Source organism: Manis javanica, chromosome 8, assembly GCF_040802235.1.
Source record: "Manis javanica isolate MJ-LG chromosome 8, MJ_LKY, whole genome shotgun sequence".
NCBI lineage: Eukaryota > Metazoa > Chordata > Mammalia > Pholidota > Manidae > Manis > Manis javanica.
The window spans coordinates 12198082-12218604 of record NC_133163.1 but is presented as its reverse complement, the minus strand read 5'-3'; the positions used below and the strand labels follow the sequence as shown (position 1 = coordinate 12218604).

Here is a 20523-nt window from a genome sequence, read left to right as displayed (position 1 = left end):
ACAGCAAAATTCGGTGTGCAATGTGGGTGTGGGAAATGCCTCTGGGTAAACATGCAGTCCCTTCCACTGAAGAACCAGCTACTGTGGGTCTGTGCAGCTCTGCTAACCTAGGAATCCAAGGCCCCGTTCCTGGCACAGAAGAGCTCCTTCATAAATATATCCCGGACAGACAGAATGTGGGTGTCTGTCCTGCAGACTCAACTTCAGCCATCAGAGACTCTACCTTCTCTGACTGCTCAGGTGGTCTCCTGGGAGGGGGCACAAGGGCAGCTGAGTCAACTGTCCTCCGATTGGTGTCTTGCACTGTTGACTCTCTCCATCCCTGGCCTGGGGTTCTAAACCTTCAAGGGACTCCAGGATCCCTGATCAGGAAAAGGACGATGAACCCTACACACAATAGAAAAGATGTCAAGGACAAGGAGGCCAGGGTTTGGGCCACCTTTGTTCCTTCTCTTTATAGAGTTTATAATAATGCACTCCCAACTCTGGCTATTTACTAGTTTTTAAAAATTCTGATCCCTGGGCCCTACCTAAGACCAATTAAATCAGAATCTCTCTGGGAGTGAGGCCCAGGAAATAAGTTTTTTTCTTAAAAACTCCAATAGTTATCCTACTATGCAGTCAAAGTTGAGGGCCACAGGCAAAAGAGGTGAAGGGGATACCAAGGTACAAATTTCCAATTATAAAATAAGTAAGTCACAGAGATGAAACATACAACATAAGGAATACAGTCAATAATGTTATGATAGCTTTGTATGGCGACAGTTGGTAACCGCACTTCTCATGGTGAAAATTTCGTAGGGTATATAACTGTGGAATCACTACATTGTATACGTGAAACCAATGTAATACTGTGTATCAACTATACTTCAATTTTTTAAAATAAATCAATAACTTGAATACATTCCTGTCCTGGAGGAATATCTGGAAATCATCCACATAATAGACTGTTAGTTGTTTTCTAATCGAGTGAAATAGGTTTCAGCATTAATGCCTCTCCCTTTGTTCTCCACGCGCTCTTCTCTGTCCTCCACGCTCCACCATGTATCTGAGGAACACATGATGACGGGGCTCTCTGCAGAGCTTTTCAAGCCGGTACACAATAAATGGGTTTAAGGAGAACCAGAACCAACCCAAAGCTGAATCACCTACGATGCCAAATGAACCAAACACGAGATCTTTTCAAATATTTAATCAGTTTGGAGACCTCTGCCTTCCAACCCAGCTGGGTAAAAATCCTAAAGAAAGCATGACTGAGGGGTCCTCAAAGAAAACACTGGGCTACGATGGGTTGGGGAAGACAGAATAGAACATATGTCTTCAGGCCTTTGGAAGGAGACTATCACTTATTTCTAAAAAATGCTCAAAATGAACAAGAGAGGATTAAACAGTTACACAAATTAAAGGACAACTAAAACTCCTTTTATGGCTGAAAATGCCAGACATGGTTTTGAAATAGACTCTGCAAAAACCCTTAGATCCTGCTGCGGCTTCTTTCTGTAGCCTTCTCTGTATATACAAGAAGCGAACTAACTAGCCAAGCGTCCCCACGAATTCTTCGGGCCTTTGCAAAGAAGCAATCGGCGGGAGAGAGAAAGAAGGCAGGAATGAGGCGAGAGAGGGCTGTTCACAGTCTCCAAACAGGGACTCAGACCCCAGCAAACCTAATCTATTTTCCTTGAAAAATATGAAAGTAAACTGGAGGCCTTGAAAAATCACCATCGATCTCAGGTCAGAGCGCCAATGATAATATTTTTCGATAACTGCATCGTAGGAACAGGGGGAAGTATGTCCTTCAGAGGGACAGGTCTACAATAATACAGGTGGGGTCAGGACGTGGCGGCTGACTCCTCAGGGAATGTCCAGCAAGGAAGGTGTAAGGTGTGTCTCGCTCTCCTTCTCCCTCTGTTTCTTCTCTGCTCCTGTCCCTTGGTGCTGCGGAGAGGCGGTGTCAGAGGCTCCAGCCTGCAGCTCAGAATGGGTACTGCGACACATATATCCGCAGTCGGATCACAGAGCTGCCTCTGAAGTTGATGACGGTGTTGACAGTGATCATTTCCAAGTCCAGCTGCAGGTCTCGGGGCCCTTTGATGGGGCGTGTCATCACCAGGGTGGCACTGATGGGGCCCGTTTGCTGTGGACAGAACCAGGGATCCTAGTTAGAGAAGGCCTGGCAGGGTCAGCCTGACTCCAGGAGCTGTCGAATAACAGCAGAGAAGGTGAGGAAAGCTGTGTGCCTGGAGACATGGCCTCTCACACGACTGCCAGAGCAGAAGGCCAGGTGGTCCGGCTGCAGCCCCCTTCTGCAGCCTCCATCACGGCACTCCCCCCTTGCCCAAGGCAGTCAGACTGGCATCCCCTTGGTGCCACACTCAACACTGGTGTGGCCCATGTTCCACCACACTTTTTCCTGCTAACCCTTCAGTTTCCACCTGAAATGTCACTGCCTCAGAGGAGCCTTCTCTGCTTTCCCCAATCTAATCCAGGTCCCCCATCACCCCTTGCCACTGTACCCTATACTTTGGGACTGGGGTCAGGGTTTTCACCTCTGAATCTCCACAGAACCCAGCATGGGGCATGGTACACAGTAAGTGCTCAGCAAATATGTCCTGAATGAATGAATAATGGTTGGCTGACTATGTGATTTAGAACTGTCACTTCACTTCTCTGGGCCTCGTGTCTAAGACGAGGGTTCCAGATCAGTAATTTCTGAGTAAACAGCCTCAGAGCCCCTAAGACACATTTTTTAAAACAACAATTGCAGATTTTCTGCTTCAGAGGATTTGTAGCTGATGCCTGGGGAAAGTACGACTTGTTCACAAGCCTCCACGTGGTTCTGATGTACTGCCCCATCTAGACACGCTGTGGTCACTCCCAGCTTCCCACTCTGACACCCTTCCAATGCTGTCCTAATCACTACATGTGAGCATTTTTCCTCCACTGAATCTTTTTCTAAAACTTTTGAGGAGGTGGGGAGAGAGGACTGACGTCAACTGAGCCTCCACCACGTGTGAGTCACTCTTCCAGCCATGCACTTATTTAATTCTCATAAAAGCCCTGAGAGGCTTTGTTATGCAAAGTGTGGCCCCTGGACCAACACTGCCAGCGTCACCAGGGAGCTTGTTTAGAAACACAGGACCTACTGAGCCAGAATCTGTAGCTTAACACAATCCCTAGGTGATTCATGTGCACATTAACAACTAAAAGCACAGGACCCAGTCTGGGAACCCTGGCTGCCTTACTCAAGATATGTCTCATTATTTCCCCATTTTATAATTAAGCAAACTGAGGTTCAGTGAGGTTAAAGTCATTGCTGAGGGTCACCTGAGAAGTCAGGGGCAGAGCTAATGGTTTCTATCTGGGTGCTTCTGTCTGACCTCAACACCCAGGACTTCTTCACTGCACAGCTATCAAGAGACTGCCATGTGTTGTACTTGTGCCTAGCACTGCCTTTGTGGAGAATGCCCAGGGGCAGGTGCAGGGGCCAGACGGTAGGCCCCTGGAGGGGGAACCGCATGAGCGAGCAAACATATGCTGGGCAATTGCTTCCTAGAAGCTGCACAGCCCAGTGCAGTGCCCAGAAACTGAAAGCAACAAACTCTGTCAAATCAAGAAACTTTTGGCTTGTTTAGGGCCACAGCAGGTGTTTTATCTGTCTCCATAAAGGGAGGGCTCCCCATAAAGTTCTGGACCTCCCCAGGAACTGCCGTAGGCATGACAAGGGTAAGGCAGGCCGACAGGTGCCAGCCAGATTCTGGGACCTCCCCTGTGCGCCGGGTTATCAGCAGCATGACGCCTACACAATTTCCTCTTGGCACCAGCTACCTCTGTTCCCATCAGCATCGGCGAAATTAGCACCTCCTCACAGAGAGGATGGCTCGAACTTCTCTGTCAACTCTCGCAAAACCTCAGAGCCCTGGGCCAGGACTTCAGAGGGCACAGCCACACAGGGAAATGCCCACGGCATTTACATACAGAAATATCTCACCAGCCTTCACTGTTGGCATGTACAAAGGCTGAGGGTTGAGGACTCCGAGCTGCCGGCAGCCCTCTGGAGAAAGTCCTGCAGAGCCCAAGGCCTGGGAGTGGGTAGAACCACTGGGGACTACCACGGACTTCCCGTGGGCTTTCCTGGTAACGGTCTGCAGAGTATGAGAGGGTGATTGCCTCTCCCATTTAGATGTGACCTTAGAGGTCAGCAAGTCTGATCTCCACCAGCGTCAGACGTGCAATAGCCCAGGAAGCTTGCCCACAGCACAGGGAGGACTCACTGCCCATCAGGAGAGTTGAGGCTTGAAGGGGGGCAGAGGCAGGACGTTAATGAAATGGCCCCCTGAGGGCCCCTGGTTATCCGTGGACTTGGTGGTATTTGGTACAAAATGATGATGGGGGTGGTGATTTGGTTACAACTTTTCATACATCTCTTATGTAATCCTCATAACCTTATGAAGTAGGTTAAGTACACTCCATGATGTCACAAGAGTAGTACCTGGTACTCGAGTGTCTGTCCTAGTACCTCTCACTTCCCTGAATTCCACTGCACTTACTCTGCTTGAGAATCACCGCTCAGCCCTATAAATGTTTGTCTGGGTGTTTGTGCCCCTCTCCTCTATAACGTGGGTTTCTCTGGGGCAAAGGCCATGAACTGTTTGCCCCTGAACTCTCAGTGCCTGACTCAAAGCCACACATATAATGGTGTGGAATTAATGTCAGTGCCAAAAGAAAGAACGAGTGACTGAACACTGCTGGGGGTGACCACAGTGGCAGCATGTGGCAAACAGGCCCACAGCATGTGTCTTCTTGACCCTACTCCCAACATGCTCAGGTTTGTTCTGAATCAGCCTGTGGGATGGCGCTGTCTGACGTAGCCAGCAGCCAGGCCCCAGCAAATCAGCTTCCCTTGAACCTGCCACCTGATCTGCATGTGTCATGGAGTAAATGCACTTTGGCACAGGTGTGAACCCCACGACCATGCTCCTTCTTCTCGCCCTGATGGTGACCCTGAGTCTTCTGCCTTCTGTCCAAGGCTCAGAGTGAGACGGACGGCCAACAGGGCTTGTGAAAGAGGTATGTGTGTGAGTGCACATGTGTATGTACATGTTTGCATGTGTGTGCGTGGGGATGGGTGTGTTTTGCATATGTATGCATGTAATACAGTCAGTGAACCTCCGTGTGGGAAAGCCCGAATGGCCATCAAGCCCCGCCTCCTTTGGGAGGCACCGTCAACTTCTCCAGGGCCCAGGAGCTCACAACCTCCTACCTGCAGGAGCAGGAGCAAAACGCTATCAATACCATACTAACAAACACTTCTGAACACTTTCTATTGTTACTAGATGTTAAAGTAGACTTTTCTTGTTATCTCAATTTCTGCTGAGACCCCAAAGCCCGAAGAGAAGGTGAAAAGAGAGGCCACATCCTAAAGAGAAGTGTCAGAGTATATATCAGTTTGGGCACCAGATTGCTCTGGTGCCGTGAGACCTTAAACAAGTTACCTAGCCACTCTGTGCCTCCATACCCACAGCTGTAAAATTGGGATGGTCAAGCAGGCTTTATGGCATAGGATTGTTGTAAAGATGAAAGGTGGGATATATGGAAAGTGCTGGGCACAGTGCACAAGTCAAGTATTGTATAGGACTTGTTGCTTACGCTGTTTGTGTAATTTCTGTCGCTCTTAAACATGACTGTAAAGCAGTGACCCAAAGCCAGATCTGTCTCACTCTGTCACCACCACACTACCAGGCCCACCTCAAGCACAAGGGAGTTTCAAGAGAACTGTTCAGAGATGTGGGTCCCCTGATGTTTAAGGATGCAGAGAGCAGTGCCTGACTCTCTCTGCTGGAGAAGCCAAGAGCCCCGGAGCTGCCTTGCACCACGGTGAGGAGAGGGGGCTGCAGGCAGCGTCTATGGGTGTTCTGGAAACCCCCTGTGAGTCTGCCTGCCAGCGTGGGGCAACACCACTCAGCCCCTACCAAAGTCTGTGTGAGACACAGCACCAGAAAGTAGGGCAGAGGGGTTTGGGGTGGCAAGAGGCCAACAAAGGGCCCTCTCGCCCACACAGGGAACAGTCAGTGCAAAGTCCTCAGGCAAGTCCTGGGAACCCACAAAGCATCCTGGAGAGCAAGAGCCTTGGGCCTCTGCCCAGGACGCCACCAGTGTCTGCCTACGGCAATACCAGTCCAGCGTACCTCTCCCCTTCCTCCATCTGCGACCTTCCAGCCCTGGAGGAGGAGGCAGAGGCAGGACAGCCAGTCGGGGGAGGGAAAGAGGGAGGCGGTATAGAGGCCAACCGTCCCTCCCTCCCACCCTGCCTCTGAGCAGGGGACGGGGAGGTTGAAGTTTCCATTTAAACCAGCTCAGACTTTTGATATGGGAGAATAAGACAATTCAGTAGGAACTCAAGGTGCCCTGGAATCCTTTGGGACCCACCTGAGAAGTCACCCAGGTGAAACAGCAGGAGGAGAGAAAGACAGGTATTGACTGTCCCACCCTGGCCAAATCTGCTGTTTTGATAGAAACAAGCCGTTCTGTATTCCAGGCACTGTGCTAAGTAGATGATCTCATGTAATCCTAAAGTAAATACTAATTAACCCCTCTTCACAGTTGCAAAAATTGAGGGTCAGAGAGGACAGGTAACATGCCCAAGATCTCACAATTGGGAAGTTGTAGACATAAGTGAAGCAGGTCAGCCTGGCCCTGGGGACCCCCGTTAGACAACTGTACGTAGCCCCTGATGAGGGTGCTGCCGCTCTGGACAGCTTGGAACGTGGAAGCCCTGCCTTATCGGGCAGGTTTCTCTGCCTTCCTGCCCCCATGCCCCACGGCTTCACAGGCCTCCCCCCAACCCTACCACCACCACCACCAAGCCTGTTTTCTCCTTCAGTGCAGCTCTTGGGAACAGCCCGGCCAGTTGCCACCTCCCACTTCCCAAATTCTTAGGGTGGCCTACAGCCCTGCATCCCCTTGGTGTCCTGACATCCTCCTCTGAACAAATACGAAAGAACTAGGGCCTTGTCAATGTTCTGAGGGGCACAGGCATATCGGGCAGTAGAGGAAGCTTCTGGGATGAGCCCTCCCTTCCTTCCATTCCATCTGTAGGACAGTCTTCCCACACCACCACTGGGAACCTCTCACAAGTCAGCCACTCGGGAACATTTGGGTTCTGAGGGAGTTTAGTAGGTGGTGTCCTGGAGAGTGAAATGCTCCCTAATCTTACCTAGACAAGGTCATCTTCTGCTTATTTTCTTTTCTGCTGGGCAGAAACCTGACATGGCCGGTATCCGTGATGATATTTTGAACCCCAGGCAGACACATTTATGCCCTGTGATTACACCCGCTGGGTCTGTACAGATGAGAGAGGCCAGACTGGAGTACGCCAGCAGGCTGGGCAGCAGGCCCATGGAAGTCCACAGCTGTGGGTTTCTGCTGGACAGCTGTTGTTCACGGGTTTGGAGAAAGGATAGGCATAAACACAGCTCTGTCTTTCCCATCTTGCAGAAGTGCCTCTATCCTCAATTTGATCCATCCTCTTCTAAAGCCTTTGAGCCCTCTACACCGGTCTGCAGATGATGGCTGCACAAGCCTCCTTATCACTGTTTGGGTCTCGCCAAACACATATTAGTGAAGATACAGGTATGATCCCAGCCCTTTCTTAATCTACTCTAAACTGCTTCTGAGACTTCCCTGTTTTCCGACAGTCCCAACCCCAGAGGCAAAGACTGGAAGATTCCACCAGAAGATAGGGAAAGGAAGGGTAGAAAGCTCAGATATTTGGTCCTTTTGAAGGCCCTGGGGGCCATTTCCCATAAAAGATGGGCAGCTTCCATGGGCCTATCCTTCTGAATAGAGCTCCCCACAGTGACCCTGGAAAACTATAAATTGTATTTGCTAAAAATGTAGACTCCTGAGTGTAGGAGGCTGAATAAATGGCCATCAAAGATGTCAGATACTAATCCCTGGAACCTGCAATTAATACCTGATTAAGAAAAAGAATCTTTACAGCTATGATTAAGTGATGGATCTTGAGAAGGAGAGATTATCCTGGATTATCTGGTTAGGCCCTAAATCTAATCACAGGTGTCATTGTAAGAGAGCCAGAGATTTGTCACACACAGAAGAGGAGGAGACAATGAGACTGGAGTGATGTGGCCACAAGTCAAGAAATGCTGGCAGCCATCAGAAGCTGGAGGAGGCAAGGAACAGATTCTCCCCTGAGGCCTCCAGAGGGTATACAGCCTGCCAGGACCTTGATTTTAGTTCACTGAGTATGATTGCAGACTTTTGACTTCCAATTTCTGCTGTCTTAAGCCACTAAATTTGTGCTAATTTGTTATGACAGCACAGAAAATGGATACACTAGGCCTCAGCCACCATCTTCTGAAAAGAAGCCTCTGGAGAAGAGGTCTGGAACTGGCTTTTTGGACAAGTGCCCAAATTCACACTGAAATGTAAAAAACATCACTCTGAGCCTGGGGTCGCTAAAGAGGTATGTTCAGCCTAGAGGCCGCAGGAGAGGAAGCTGAATAATATAATGGCACAGTATTACATGCGTGTCATTATAAAGAAGCAAATGTATTTTAGGATGTGTGCTCTAAAGTTTTTTACCAATAGAGATAAGTCAGTGCTCGTTGATGGAATTTTCTATATCTGAGCTAATACAGCAGCCACATGTGGCTATTAAGCATTTGAAGTGTGACTAGGGCCACAGAAGAACCCAATTTTTTATTTTATTTCATTTATATTTAAAGCACCACAATGGCTGTGTTGGACAATGCAGATGGAACCCACTTGTGAGACACAGCTACACTCACCACGATATAAGTACCATGAGGGCAGGGATTTGGGGTGTTTTGTTCACCACTGTATCTCGGTTACCTAAATGCATACTAGGTACTTAATAAATATTTGTCAACTGAGTGGATACGTATATGGATATGTGAAGGCCTCTCCCACAGAACTGTAGGTGGAAAGGGACCTAAGACTGTGTCTTGGCCTAACTTCTTATTGCCCAGATGGGGATCCTGAGGCTCAAAGGAGAAGCAGCTTTCACAAGGCCACACCTTGAAGTCCTGCCTCCCACCTGTTCCCCTTTTCTCTCTTCACTCCCACCCGTCCTAGTTGCGCTCTGACCTAGTTCGAGAAGCACATTCCGGGCTAGACACCAAAAACATTGTTAAACGTGGTAACCATGGCTCACCAACCACTCTTACCCGCATATAGAATTCTCTGCCCTCATTCCCAGACTTGATCTGGAAAATGTAATAAGCCCCAGGGTAGCGAGTCGTGGCTTGCATTTGGAAGATGTCAGCAGGAACAGAGCGCCCTGACACCACATCCATATCCCGGTACAAGATGGTGAAGGGCTGGTCTCTGCAGCCAGGATTCTCAGCAGGACACATACAGCGGCTGTTGGGAAGGGATATCATATGAGAATGCAGTCAATCCTTTCCAGATGCTGGTTGGACCTACTTCCTCACCTAAAACACTGAGGAGGCGGCCACCCTGTTTTTATCATCTGAATGCACTTAACTGTAGCCTCTCTGCTCCTGGCTGTCATCTGAAAACTCCCCAGCATGTAGGTGAGCTATTTCCTATAGAAGGCTTATTCTAATGGGTCAGATAGTCTTGCCGTTAGGGTATAAACCTTAGATGTCTGGTTTTCAGAACACTGGAACGTGCTCTAGTGTACTTTACATTTAACATATATTTAGATGACAAAATGTGTCGCTGGTACACATAGCCCTTCACTTTCCCAGCCATATACACTCATTATTTTAAATTTTGAAAAGCAATTTTAAAAATGAGAAATTACATTAGATTGACAGTATTGGGTAGTCTTTTTACGTTCTCTGTTACACTTAGCACAGCCTGTGTGGAACATAACTTGATCTTTTCATTTCATCGACAAGAGTTCAGAACTCACTACATTTAAGACACGATGTTAGACTCTTTTGGAATTGTAATGATAGATAAGGTCCTATCCTCAACTAGTTCACCTTCTAGTAGGAGAAATAAAATCATAGACACAAATATCTCTAACACAAAGCAGTTAACTTGAAACACTAGTAACAGCATTGATATAATATAAAATCACTAACTTTTGCTACCAAAGGCAACCCTTGATCTATCCATAACCATCCCCTGTCTCTCCTTATCCCTTAGACTCCCCTGAGGCTCAGAGTTCACAGCAGGATGAGGCTGGCTGTTGATCTACTGGTGGCCAGAACTGGGAGTTTGCTGTGTTGCGTTTCTCTCGCTGTCCCCTACCTGCTAATCTATCTTCAAAACTTATACAGTCCAAACCCAGTCACTTCTCACCATCTCCACTGTCTTTCAAGCTACCATATGTCTCACCTGGACCTCTGGGATGGCCTCCCAATAGGCTTCTTCCCCCTCTAACCCATCACACAGCAGCCAGAGTGCCCTTTTTCAAACAAAAATCCAATTATGCCCTATCCTGCTTAAAGCTTCTACAGTGGCTACCCACTGCAATTTGAATAAAAGCTAAGCACCTGCTTTAGCCTCTAAGATCCCATGGGGTCTGGCCTCTACCAATTTTTCTAAACTTCTCTGAGGTCACTGTCCACTTCACTCACTAGGATGCAGCAACTCAGACTTCCTCGTTCCCTGAAGACATCAAGGTCATTCCTGCCTTGTGCAGTTTGCACATGCCGTTCCCCCTGCTCTTCCACTCTCCTCTAACACCGACTCACTTTCCCATTTCAATCCAAAAGTCATTTCCTCAGAGGAGCTTTTGGACTCCCCAGTCTAGACCAGGTCCAGCCTACTTTCTTTTTTTTATAAATTCCCATTCTTCCTCATTCCTAGCACCTATCGCAGTCTGTGATTATGTATCCATTTATGTGATGATTTGTTTAACGTCTTTCTCCTCCACTCTCACAAGAGCAGAAACCAGAGCCTAGCATAGTGTCTGACACATCACAGGGCTCAACCAACATTTAATAAGTGAATGTATAAAAAGAATTTCTAAAGTTTTGTTTTATAAGGCTTAATCGAAATAGCTTAGTCAAAATGTCCTTGCGCCAAAATAGCCACATTAAAATGCCATGTGTCACATAGAAAAAAATTGTTCCCTAAAAGAAGTTTGGAGGAGGCAGTGATGGCTCCCAGCTGACGAGGATCACAAACAGCTGGGAGAGGTGGCATCAGAACTCGGATCTTAAAAATAGGGTGGATCTGTCGATGTGGCGATGGAAGGAATGCCTTCCATATGGCAGAAAACGTGTGCACAAAAGCTGGGAGGCCGGACAGTCCAAGAATGGTAAAGGTGTGAGCAGGCCCTGTTGGGTTGGCAGGAGTACCGGGCAGCTGAACGAGGAAGTGAGCTGGAAGGGGGCGGCTGGAGTCAGACTGGAATGGGGCCTGGAGGCAGCGAGTCACCGAGCGCTTTCAGCGGCATGCCAGGGACCTCAGCGGTGACACCGGCTCAGTGCTGCAAGTTGAACGGGGTCATGTTCTCAGCACAGACAAGGGGGGCCAGGAGGAACCCAGCGAGAACCAGGAATGGAAGCTGGGGAGAGCAGCCTGAAGCTCTGCTCTGCCACAGAGGGCCCTGGAACCAGAAACCAAAGAACCCGGTTCTGAAGAGTTGCTAAGACCTGTCATCTTTTGCCAGTTTTTGATCAGAACAGGAAGCACACTGTTAAGCCATGAATTCTTCTTAGATGCTGCATTTCTAGAAGACATGATGGGTGTGTCCAATTGATCCCTTCATCTCCAGTGCAAGGGCTGGGCATCTCTCAGGGTTAGTGAATGTGTGATTGTTTGGAAGACAGGAGGGCAGAAGATGTACATGGCACGCTCACGTGGGTGTGTGAGTGCGTGTGTGTGTATGTGTAGGCAGTAGGCCAGGTCTCCTGATTCCCTGGCAGGTACACTCGCCTTTACACCAATACTGGCAGCCTCCTGAACCAGGCCCGTCACCCACATTTCCATTTCCTAAGGGGAAGCCGTGACTTACTTATCACTGATTCGCAGATAAGGCTCCTCGCAGCGAATGGGGTCAATGCACTTGAAGCCCCCTTGCAAATTGTAGCAAGTCTGCTGCAGGGTACATGTGTGGTTTCTGTGCTCACACTCGTTGATGTCTGAAATGCAGGGTAGGACAAGAGACTGAAGCAGGACAGCGCTTCCAAGGTGTTGGCCCCGGGCCAGTGTGTGGAGGTAGGGTGGGGCTGCCTGGGTCTTATTATAGAGCTGTGCTATCCAATACTGAAGCCACTGGCCACATGTGGCTACTGAGCACTTGAAATGTGGCTAGTCCCAATTGAGATGTGCTGTAAATGGAAAATACATACATACCAGATTTTGATGACTCAGTACAAAAAAAAAGAATGTAAAATATCTCATCAATAATTTTTACATTGAGTACATGTTGGAATCATAATATTTTAGATATACTGCATGAAATAAAATATGTTCTTAAAATTAATGTTACCTGTTTCTTTTTACTCTTTTAATGTAGCTACTAGAACATTTTAAATTTCAGATATGGCTCACATTTGTAGCTCACTTTATATTTCTATTGCCCAGCATTGCTAAGGGGAATTCTTTTTTGGTGTTGGGGTGAGACAGGTTCAAGGAGCTGAAAATTGGTCAGTTGCTCAGCTACCAGCCTGAGCCAGTGGGGGAGCCGGCGAGGGCTGGAAATCAGCCCAAGCTGGAGAATATCCACCCCTTTCACAAGCTGGGGTCCTGACCCTTTGTGTGAGGTTTCCCTGGCATCCATTCTCTAGGAAGTCAGTAGAGAAAAGTTCACTAGGCTATCTCCAGGGGCGATGAGAAAGCCTGGCCCTGGTCCACAAGCAGGGCCGGACCACAAATCCTGGCTGGGTCTGGAGCAGTCCTCTGAGGGAATCATAGAGATCTGCCTGGGGAGGCAGGACCAGCCCTTCGTGGGCGCCACCTGTAGCTTCAGAGCTCATCACGGAAGCAAGAGTAGATGCATGTTCTTTCTGAGACCAAAGGATGGGTTGCAGGGCAGAAAGGCATCAGCCCAGAGCCTGCCGCTCCAGGAGCCATCGGCTCTCATTCACACCCTCACCCTTGCCACGTCCCCCAGGTGACCCCCTGAGCCAGCCCCACCTCTCGCCTCCCCAAGCTAGGCCCCTCTGGGCAGCCTTACTTACCCTGGCAGCTTCGGTTGTCATCCAGCAGGATATAGCCAGGGGGACAGGAGCAGAAGTAGGTGCCAAGCTGGTTCACACACTCATGTTGACAGAGGAACTCAGAAAAGCTGCACTCATCCATATCTGGGAACATAGCAACAAGTTACACCTGCTGTTTGTGATCCCAGACTAGCTGGGGATGGGAGCTTTGGGGTTACCTGCTCTAACTCCCACACTCTCCTGACACATAAGGTGGGCTTAGTGCTACGCGGTTGCCGGTTCACTTCTTAAACACTCTGGTGACGGGCACTCACCACCCATTGAGGAAACCCACTGATATTTGCATGGCTCTAACGGTTAGAAATCCTTTCCTACAGAAAGCTGAAATCTGTCTCCATTGAGCTTCCAGTGCCCTCTGCCCCTGCCTCAGCTCCATTATTTGCGCCTTACTGACATGTGACCTGGTAGGAGAATTTTGTTTGCCTGCTGGAGATTTTGGGTACAGAGTTCTTCCCCAAGACCCAGAAAATGTTCACTGGCCCTGGTCTTCTGAAAGGGCAGCTTTACAGTGTTAATGCCCCCCTCACCACCTCAAAGTTGGGAAACAATATTCCTAAAATCACACCTAAAAGGGACATACCCAGAAGGCCAGGGGTTGTCCATTATATTAAAACTTCATTGTGTCCAAAACCTCCTGGAAAGAGAAAACTTTGGGTAGCCTGCCTGCTTCAAAAGGTCCCTGGGACATGGGACCCTGGAGCTCTGTGGCTCTCCGGCTGCAGAGGTGGGGACAAGAAGGGGGAGACGAGAAAGCGGCAGTGCCGCGGATAGGGAAGCAGGCGTTCCAGGAAAGCCGGCTCTTCATCACACACAGTCTGGCAACAGAGCCCCTGTTCGAGCCTCACTCGATAGGCACGCCAAAGAAAACATGTTTTTCTTTAATTTGTTGTTTCCCGAAAACTTGCTTTCACTAGTTTCCCCATGTGACATGTCCTCAGATTGCTCTCTAACTCACAGACCACTGATGGCTGGAATCACCGAGAGAAGGTACCAGCACAAACGAGGCCGCTTCTTCACTGTCAGGTAATTCTGGGTGTTTCCTGCCTAATACTGCTCACATCAGAGAACAAAAACCTCCTTTCCAACTCTCCCAGGGGGCTTCAGGCAATGGGTCATGAGCCAGCAGGCTCGGGATGCTGATTTGAAAAGTTAAAGCATGCTCAGCAAGGTAAGATCTGCTTCTGTGTCGTCCCCAGGAGCCTTGTAGAGTCCCATGTCTCTGGGCCCAGGCCTGAGAGAACAGAAAGTGTCTTCTTTTATCTCTGTTAAGTTTGTAGGTTCATTCACACCTTTAGTAGAAGCTGTAGTAAAACCTGGCAATTCCTGAGAGCTCACTATGTACCAAGTGGTGGGTTAAATGCTTACTTAATCCCCACCTCAGCCTATGAAGGAGGTGCTATTACTAGCCCCATTTTATAGAGGGAAAATGTGAGACTCACAGAGGTTAGGTAACTTGACTAAGTTCATGGATGAGGTTAGGTAACATGACTAGGTTAAGGAGTAAAGCCAGGATCTGAACCCAGCCAACCAGCCTCCAGATCTTACATCAACACAATGCTGCAATGTGCCCCTGACTAATCATGCTCAGGACTTAAAATCAGGGGATTTGAGGAGTGCTAAGGGTGGAGGAATCCTACTAGCAGGGCTAGCTCCACTGCAGATGCACAGGGCCGCACCCAGTGCCACCTCCTGTTGGGCAAGGAGAGGCCCTAACCGGCCCACAAAGTTTATCTTAGGTCTGCGATCCCCGGACCTCCCTAGGGCTGTGGCTGCATCCCCCACCAAAAAGCTGAAATACAAGCCTGATTTCTGGCAGGGAGCACACACGAGGCCACTCTCACTCATCCACATGAGGAGCCACCACGGCTTCCAGGGGCAGCTCAGCTTGGCAAAGGCGGGCAAAATAGGAAGGGCCTGGTGCCACCTAGAGGGGCCACACCTGCTGCGCTAACACAGTGAGGGTGACAGTTCCTGGGGAAACCGAGAAGCAAAGAAAGGGGATAAGCAGGAAGGGATAGAAAACGAACTGTTCATGTCACATTGCTATCCTGGGCCATCCCTAAAGCCCTCAATGGCCAGGAGTCACTCCCAAATCTTAGGAAAGTGGGCAACACTGTGAAGATGGAGGAGAAGATGGCCATTTGAGTAAGGACAGTCAGCTGAAAACCTTTGCCAAAACACCAAGGATGTAAACTTGAAAACCCCGAAGACTTAACACTTAGGCTCAAACAAAGTAAATTAATGGGAAGGGCGCTTAGGCGCACCTACGTGTTTTATCTCAATGCCCACCCTGTGAAGGATGAGTTTGGGTTGTTTTTTAACAAATGAGGAAACTAAGGCTGAGCAAGTGACTTGGCCAGGGAAAGCAGAGCCAGAATTTGAACTCAGCTCCTTCCGGCTCTTCACTCTACTAAGCCGCCTCTGCGGGCAGTCAATAAACTGGCCATCTCTCAGTGCTGGGGCCTAGAGTCCCCAAGGAGAGTCGTGGGGAGAACTGGACCCTAGCGAGAACACAGCTTTCCATGCCTGAGGATCCCATCAGCTTCAGGCACTGACATTCATTTAGCCTAAGGTGCTCAGTAATAACTGTCTCCTTGGGACTCCGGCTTCCCTGGCCGTCAGCAGTGGGGCTCGCTTGTCTCAGGGAACTGTAGCCCTAGAACACTCCGGTCCCAAGTGCAGCTACCACGCACGTCTCATTCATGACCTGGGTCAGTTCCTGTTAGAATGAAACCCAGGATTAGGAAACTTCCCACTCTGCAGGACAAAAAAGAGTTTCATGCCCTAGGGGAGGGTTCACTTATTTTGAAAAATACACCAAAGCATCATTTATTTGGACTGTGCTAATTTATAATTGCCGATGAGGCCAAAAGTGGACAGAATGGCATTTACTTTAATTCAACATTTATACAAAACAGAGAACGAAGGAAAAGGAGGAAGAATAAAAAAAAAAAACGAGCTGTACGTGGCTGTGTAGGATGCTTCAGGGATCTTCAAGAACAAGGTGCTGTCCCTATTCTCAAGGACTTTACAAGAGTTTGCAAGTTTCTTATTATAAGGTTTAATAAGAAAATTACAATAGAGCCCACAAGCTAGCATGGGCAAAGAATCACAGTTTCTTTGTCTTGGAAGAACTCTAAAAGGTAAACCAAGCCACCACATCTATGACCTCACAACATATTATTAAGGATTAATTTAAGCATCATTCACTGGTTTAAGAACTCTTCATTGCATGCTCGCTCTGTGTCAGGCCTGGAGCTAGGCACTGATCATTTGTAGAGACTTGAGAAGTTCCAAAGTGCATTTACACACATGATCTCATTCATTCAGTGCCCTACTCCGAACCCTATCCTGTGAGATATGTTATTATTCCTAGGTCATTGTCCTCTGTAAGTACTATCTGTGCTATCCAAGGACTTGAGTCAGTGCTGGGTGAGGACAGATAACTCACACCAACATCCAAAACTGGGTGATTTCTTTCCTTCTTCAACCCCATCTCAGACCCTAAAAGAGAACTCCTTTGGTTTTTGCATTAGGGTCAAATGACAAGGGAGGGGACCCACTCCACTTTTCAGGGAGTGACTCATCTTTGTTTTGTGTAGTTGTGATCTCATTGCCCTAGGAAATGTCTCAGTGCTGGAGATGAGTCTGGGGAATGAGAGGAAACACCTGTGAAAGCAGCCCTTGCCCTCCCTGTGTTCCCCTAGCACAGGTGGAAGTCTCCAGTGCCAAAGGCCATTACCACTGCAGTGAACACCATCTTCCTCAAGTTCATATCCTGGGTCACAGCGGCAGATGAAAGAGCCATAGGTGTTGACACAGGTTTGCACGCAGGGGTTCTCAGTTGCACACTCATTCACATCTATGGAAAGCAGAAGCATATTACTGACCATTCCCACCATCTGTACTTAGCTAGGCTGAAAAATACACTGGCAACAAAGTCTACCACTCCTCGGAGACCAGAGGCACAGGCACCAAAGATCTCCATCTGGGACCTCTCAGATCAAGAGCTCAGACCCTAAAGTGTTCACTGAAGGACCATCCATATGTCCCTTCTTTGGTCACACACTGGGAAGGGCAGTAACAACATGTACACACATCATATACATGTATACACATGTACTCATCTACACCTCCTAGTAAGTCCACTCTCCAAAGCTCACCAACAGGAATTGCTGGGCAGCATCACCTATGGTATTACAGCACCAATTAGCGCTTCCTTCATCACCGCTGACCTTGCGTTTCAGGTAAATAGGTAATAACCATGACAATTCTAATAATAACTTTATTATTGCTACGGACTGAACTGTGTCCCTCCCCCAAATTCATATGTTGAAGCCCTCATCCCCCAAAGTGACTGTATTTAGAAACGGGGCCTTTGAGAGGTAATTAAGGTTAAATGAGGTCATGTGGGTGGGGCCCTCGTGATGGGATTGGTGCCCTTATAAGAGGAGCCACCATGGGCTTCCTCTTGCTCCTCCTGCCAGAGGGGCTCACAGTGTAAAGGTGGTCATCTACAGACCCAAAAGAGAGCCCTCACCAGCACCCGACCATGCCAGCACCTTGATCTTGGACTTCTAGCCTCTGGAACAGAGACAAAATGTTTCTTTTGTTGAAGCCACCTAGTCTATGGTATTCTGTCACAGCAGCCCAATTTGAGACGATTATGCATAAATAACGTCGCTGATTACTATAAAAGGAAGTCACACTTTCTGAATCCTTCCAACAACCCTGCCTCATTTACATTTTGAGGCTTTTCCTGCGCCACTGATCGTATATGGCTATCATCATCTACCTTGTGGACACACTGCAGTTTTCTTACTCAGTTCCCAGTTAATGGACATTAAGGTCATTTCCAATTGTTACCTCTTATAAATAATTCTGTAATAAACAATAAACATTGTTCATTAAAAAAAAAAAGAAACCATGCCTCAGGACCATTGCCCCATGTTACAAGTTCAGTAGATTAAGGAGAAGACCAAAAAGGGGCACAAGGAACCTTTTAGAAGTAATGCAATATTCATTATTCTCAGTGTGGTGATAGGTTCATGGGAGTCAAAGTTCATGAACTCATGTACCTTGAACAGTGCAGCTCATTGTACATCAATTATACATCAATAATTTTTAGGTTGTTTTAAGGATGGGAGGTGTGCCCAAGTTCCCAAGGGCACCATTGGAAATGGAGCATGAGTCAGGGGTCTTTCCACAAGACCCAAGAGCCATTCTGCCCAGCCCATCAGAGTCCGGCAGAGGGCAGGAGGGAGCCCCTGCCTGCACTGGCACTGGCCCACCCATAGTTAGCACACCCTCTCCCATGCTCCATATGCTAACCTCCTAAGTTCCAGCCAAGAGAATTCCTAGCCCCTCAAAAGTCCAGGTAAACCTCTTAAGGCTCTGAATAGAGATTTGAATGGTTTCGGAGTTACAAGCCTTCAGGGCGAGCAGTTTCAAAGGGCTTTTCTTAAAGGGAAGGGCTAATCCCATGCCTAAACAGCTCAAGCCTCCAGGCATCTTCAGAGCTTTCAGAGAAACAGTCATGCAGGGAGGGAGCCCTGCAGAGCAGTGGGACCCAAAGGACTCTGCACCCCGGGCCCAGGCTCACTTTCCTGCCAACCCTGGGGTCCACGCTTGCCCAAGTGCCCTTCTGAATCCTGTGGGAACACACCACACCCCACTGTGAGTTGCTGGACAGGAAGGGTATTTGGTTCGACTCTCAACCCTGCCACCATCTGCCAATGTGATTTTGGCCAAAAACTTAACCTTTTTGTGCCTCTGTTTGCTCATCTGTGAAGCAGGACAACGAACACCTGCCTACAACCCAAGGCTGTTGCTGGGGTTCAGTGAACTGACAGACATCAATGCTCTGGAGCATGCAGAGCTCTTCCTTGCAAGAGGTGTGAGGATCACAAAAGCTGGATGGGGTATGTAGCATCCCTGCTGATGCAATGTCCCGGGGGCTGAGTGCCCGTGTCCAGGCCCGGGTGCTGTGCCTGCTGCTCTGGCACACTGCTGGACTTGGCACAGCCAGGTGTGCTATCTGTTCCTTGTCACAGGCCCATCTCTGAGAGGCCTGAAGGCCACATGGCTTTTTGGCTCTGCTGCACTTGGCTGTTTCTTGGGAGGTGCCGAGCACAGCAAGCCAGTCTCTGGGGGAATCCTGGGCTGGCACTTCCTACCACAGGCCTTGGCACGAAGAAACCTGCATGTGCCCTTAGCCACTTACTGCAGCAGCAGGGGAGCCAGGTGCCCAGTCCCTGCTCCAGTGGGAAGGAAGGGCCCCTGCTCTATCAGCTCCCCCATCCTCCCAGCCTGGGCTCCACTCTCGGAAGAAAATGACCTCTCCTGGCCCGAGGAACACAGTCGAGACTTCCTGGAACAGTTAGCAGAACCAGCTTGGAGGAGAGACTTACAAAGAATCCAGGATCAAACTCTTTAATGCTGATGCCTTCCTGTTTACCCAATGATTTAGATACGATTAAACCAATGGAGACATAATATCCTCCCACTAGCCAGCCAGGAGTCTGCCAGCCAGACCTCGAATGGTGTGACAAGGAAACAGGCCCTGCAAAACCTGGTGGCAGGCTCCAGACAAAGACCTCATTCTGAGTCTTGGCACTGCCTCCACCCTGGACGGGGCAGCTGCCAGGGGCTGGAGGCCCCAGCGCGGGGCTGGGGCGGGCTGCGGCAGGGCCGGGCCGGACTTGCCCTGATCCCTTGGGTCTTAAGTCCCCCATTCACTTCCTGGGCAGAAGAAACCATCAGATGGAAATCGCAATGGGCATGTAGCTTGTTTTGCTTGCTTATCAGTATTTGAAGTAATCATGTGAAAGCCAGAAAACGCCTGTTTCATTCTGGTTTTGTGGGGAGTGCTGAGGAGTGGGGAAAGTTACCACCACCGGCAACTCTTTGCTAAGTAACAGGCCCTCCAAGGACAGGTTGGAGGGAAAACTGGGGGCGATCAGAACTGCCTGTGAAACCCCAGCAGAGTGTATGTGTCTATTTTGCAATTCATCAAGGGTCAGAAGCCCTTTCTGACCACCCCTCTTTGGGCCTCACTAATCGAACTTCGGCTACAGGACACAAGAGAAAATTTCTGATTAGCCAAGGAAGCTGGCAAGGTTACTTCCGGAGAGCAGATACAGAGAAAGGCAAATCCGTGAAACCATAGCTCCCAGAGGATGAATGGCTGCGGTTCTAATCTCAGCAATATTCAGAGCACTTGTTGAGATGTTTCATGTAACCTCAGCTCAGATCTCAGGTTTCTGTAAGCACCGGGGATGGGCGAGCTGTGACACTGAGAGGGACTATACTTTAATAACAGCGTCTCCCACCAACAAAT

General features: G+C 48.8%; 1 protein-coding gene across 3 annotated transcripts in view; it reads right to left on the bottom strand.

The window, feature by feature from the left end:
• Positions 1 to 1177: 1177 nt before the first annotated feature.
• Positions 1178 to 20523, bottom strand: part of FBLN5 (fibulin 5) — a 75162-nt gene continuing 55816 nt past the window's right edge. For all 3 annotated transcript variants that reach the window (XM_017657186.3, XM_017657187.3, XM_036991778.2), the window contains 5 exons: positions 16927 to 17046; positions 13146 to 13268; positions 11978 to 12104; positions 9207 to 9402; positions 1178 to 2134 (listed from right to left, as the gene is read on the bottom strand). In XM_017657186.3, coding sequence (XP_017512675.1) covers positions 1973 to 2134; positions 9207 to 9402; positions 11978 to 12104; positions 13146 to 13268; positions 16927 to 17046 — 728 coding nt within the window. In that variant the 3' untranslated portion in view covers positions 1178 to 1972. The remainder of the gene's footprint in view (positions 2135 to 9206; positions 9403 to 11977; positions 12105 to 13145; positions 13269 to 16926; positions 17047 to 20523) is intronic.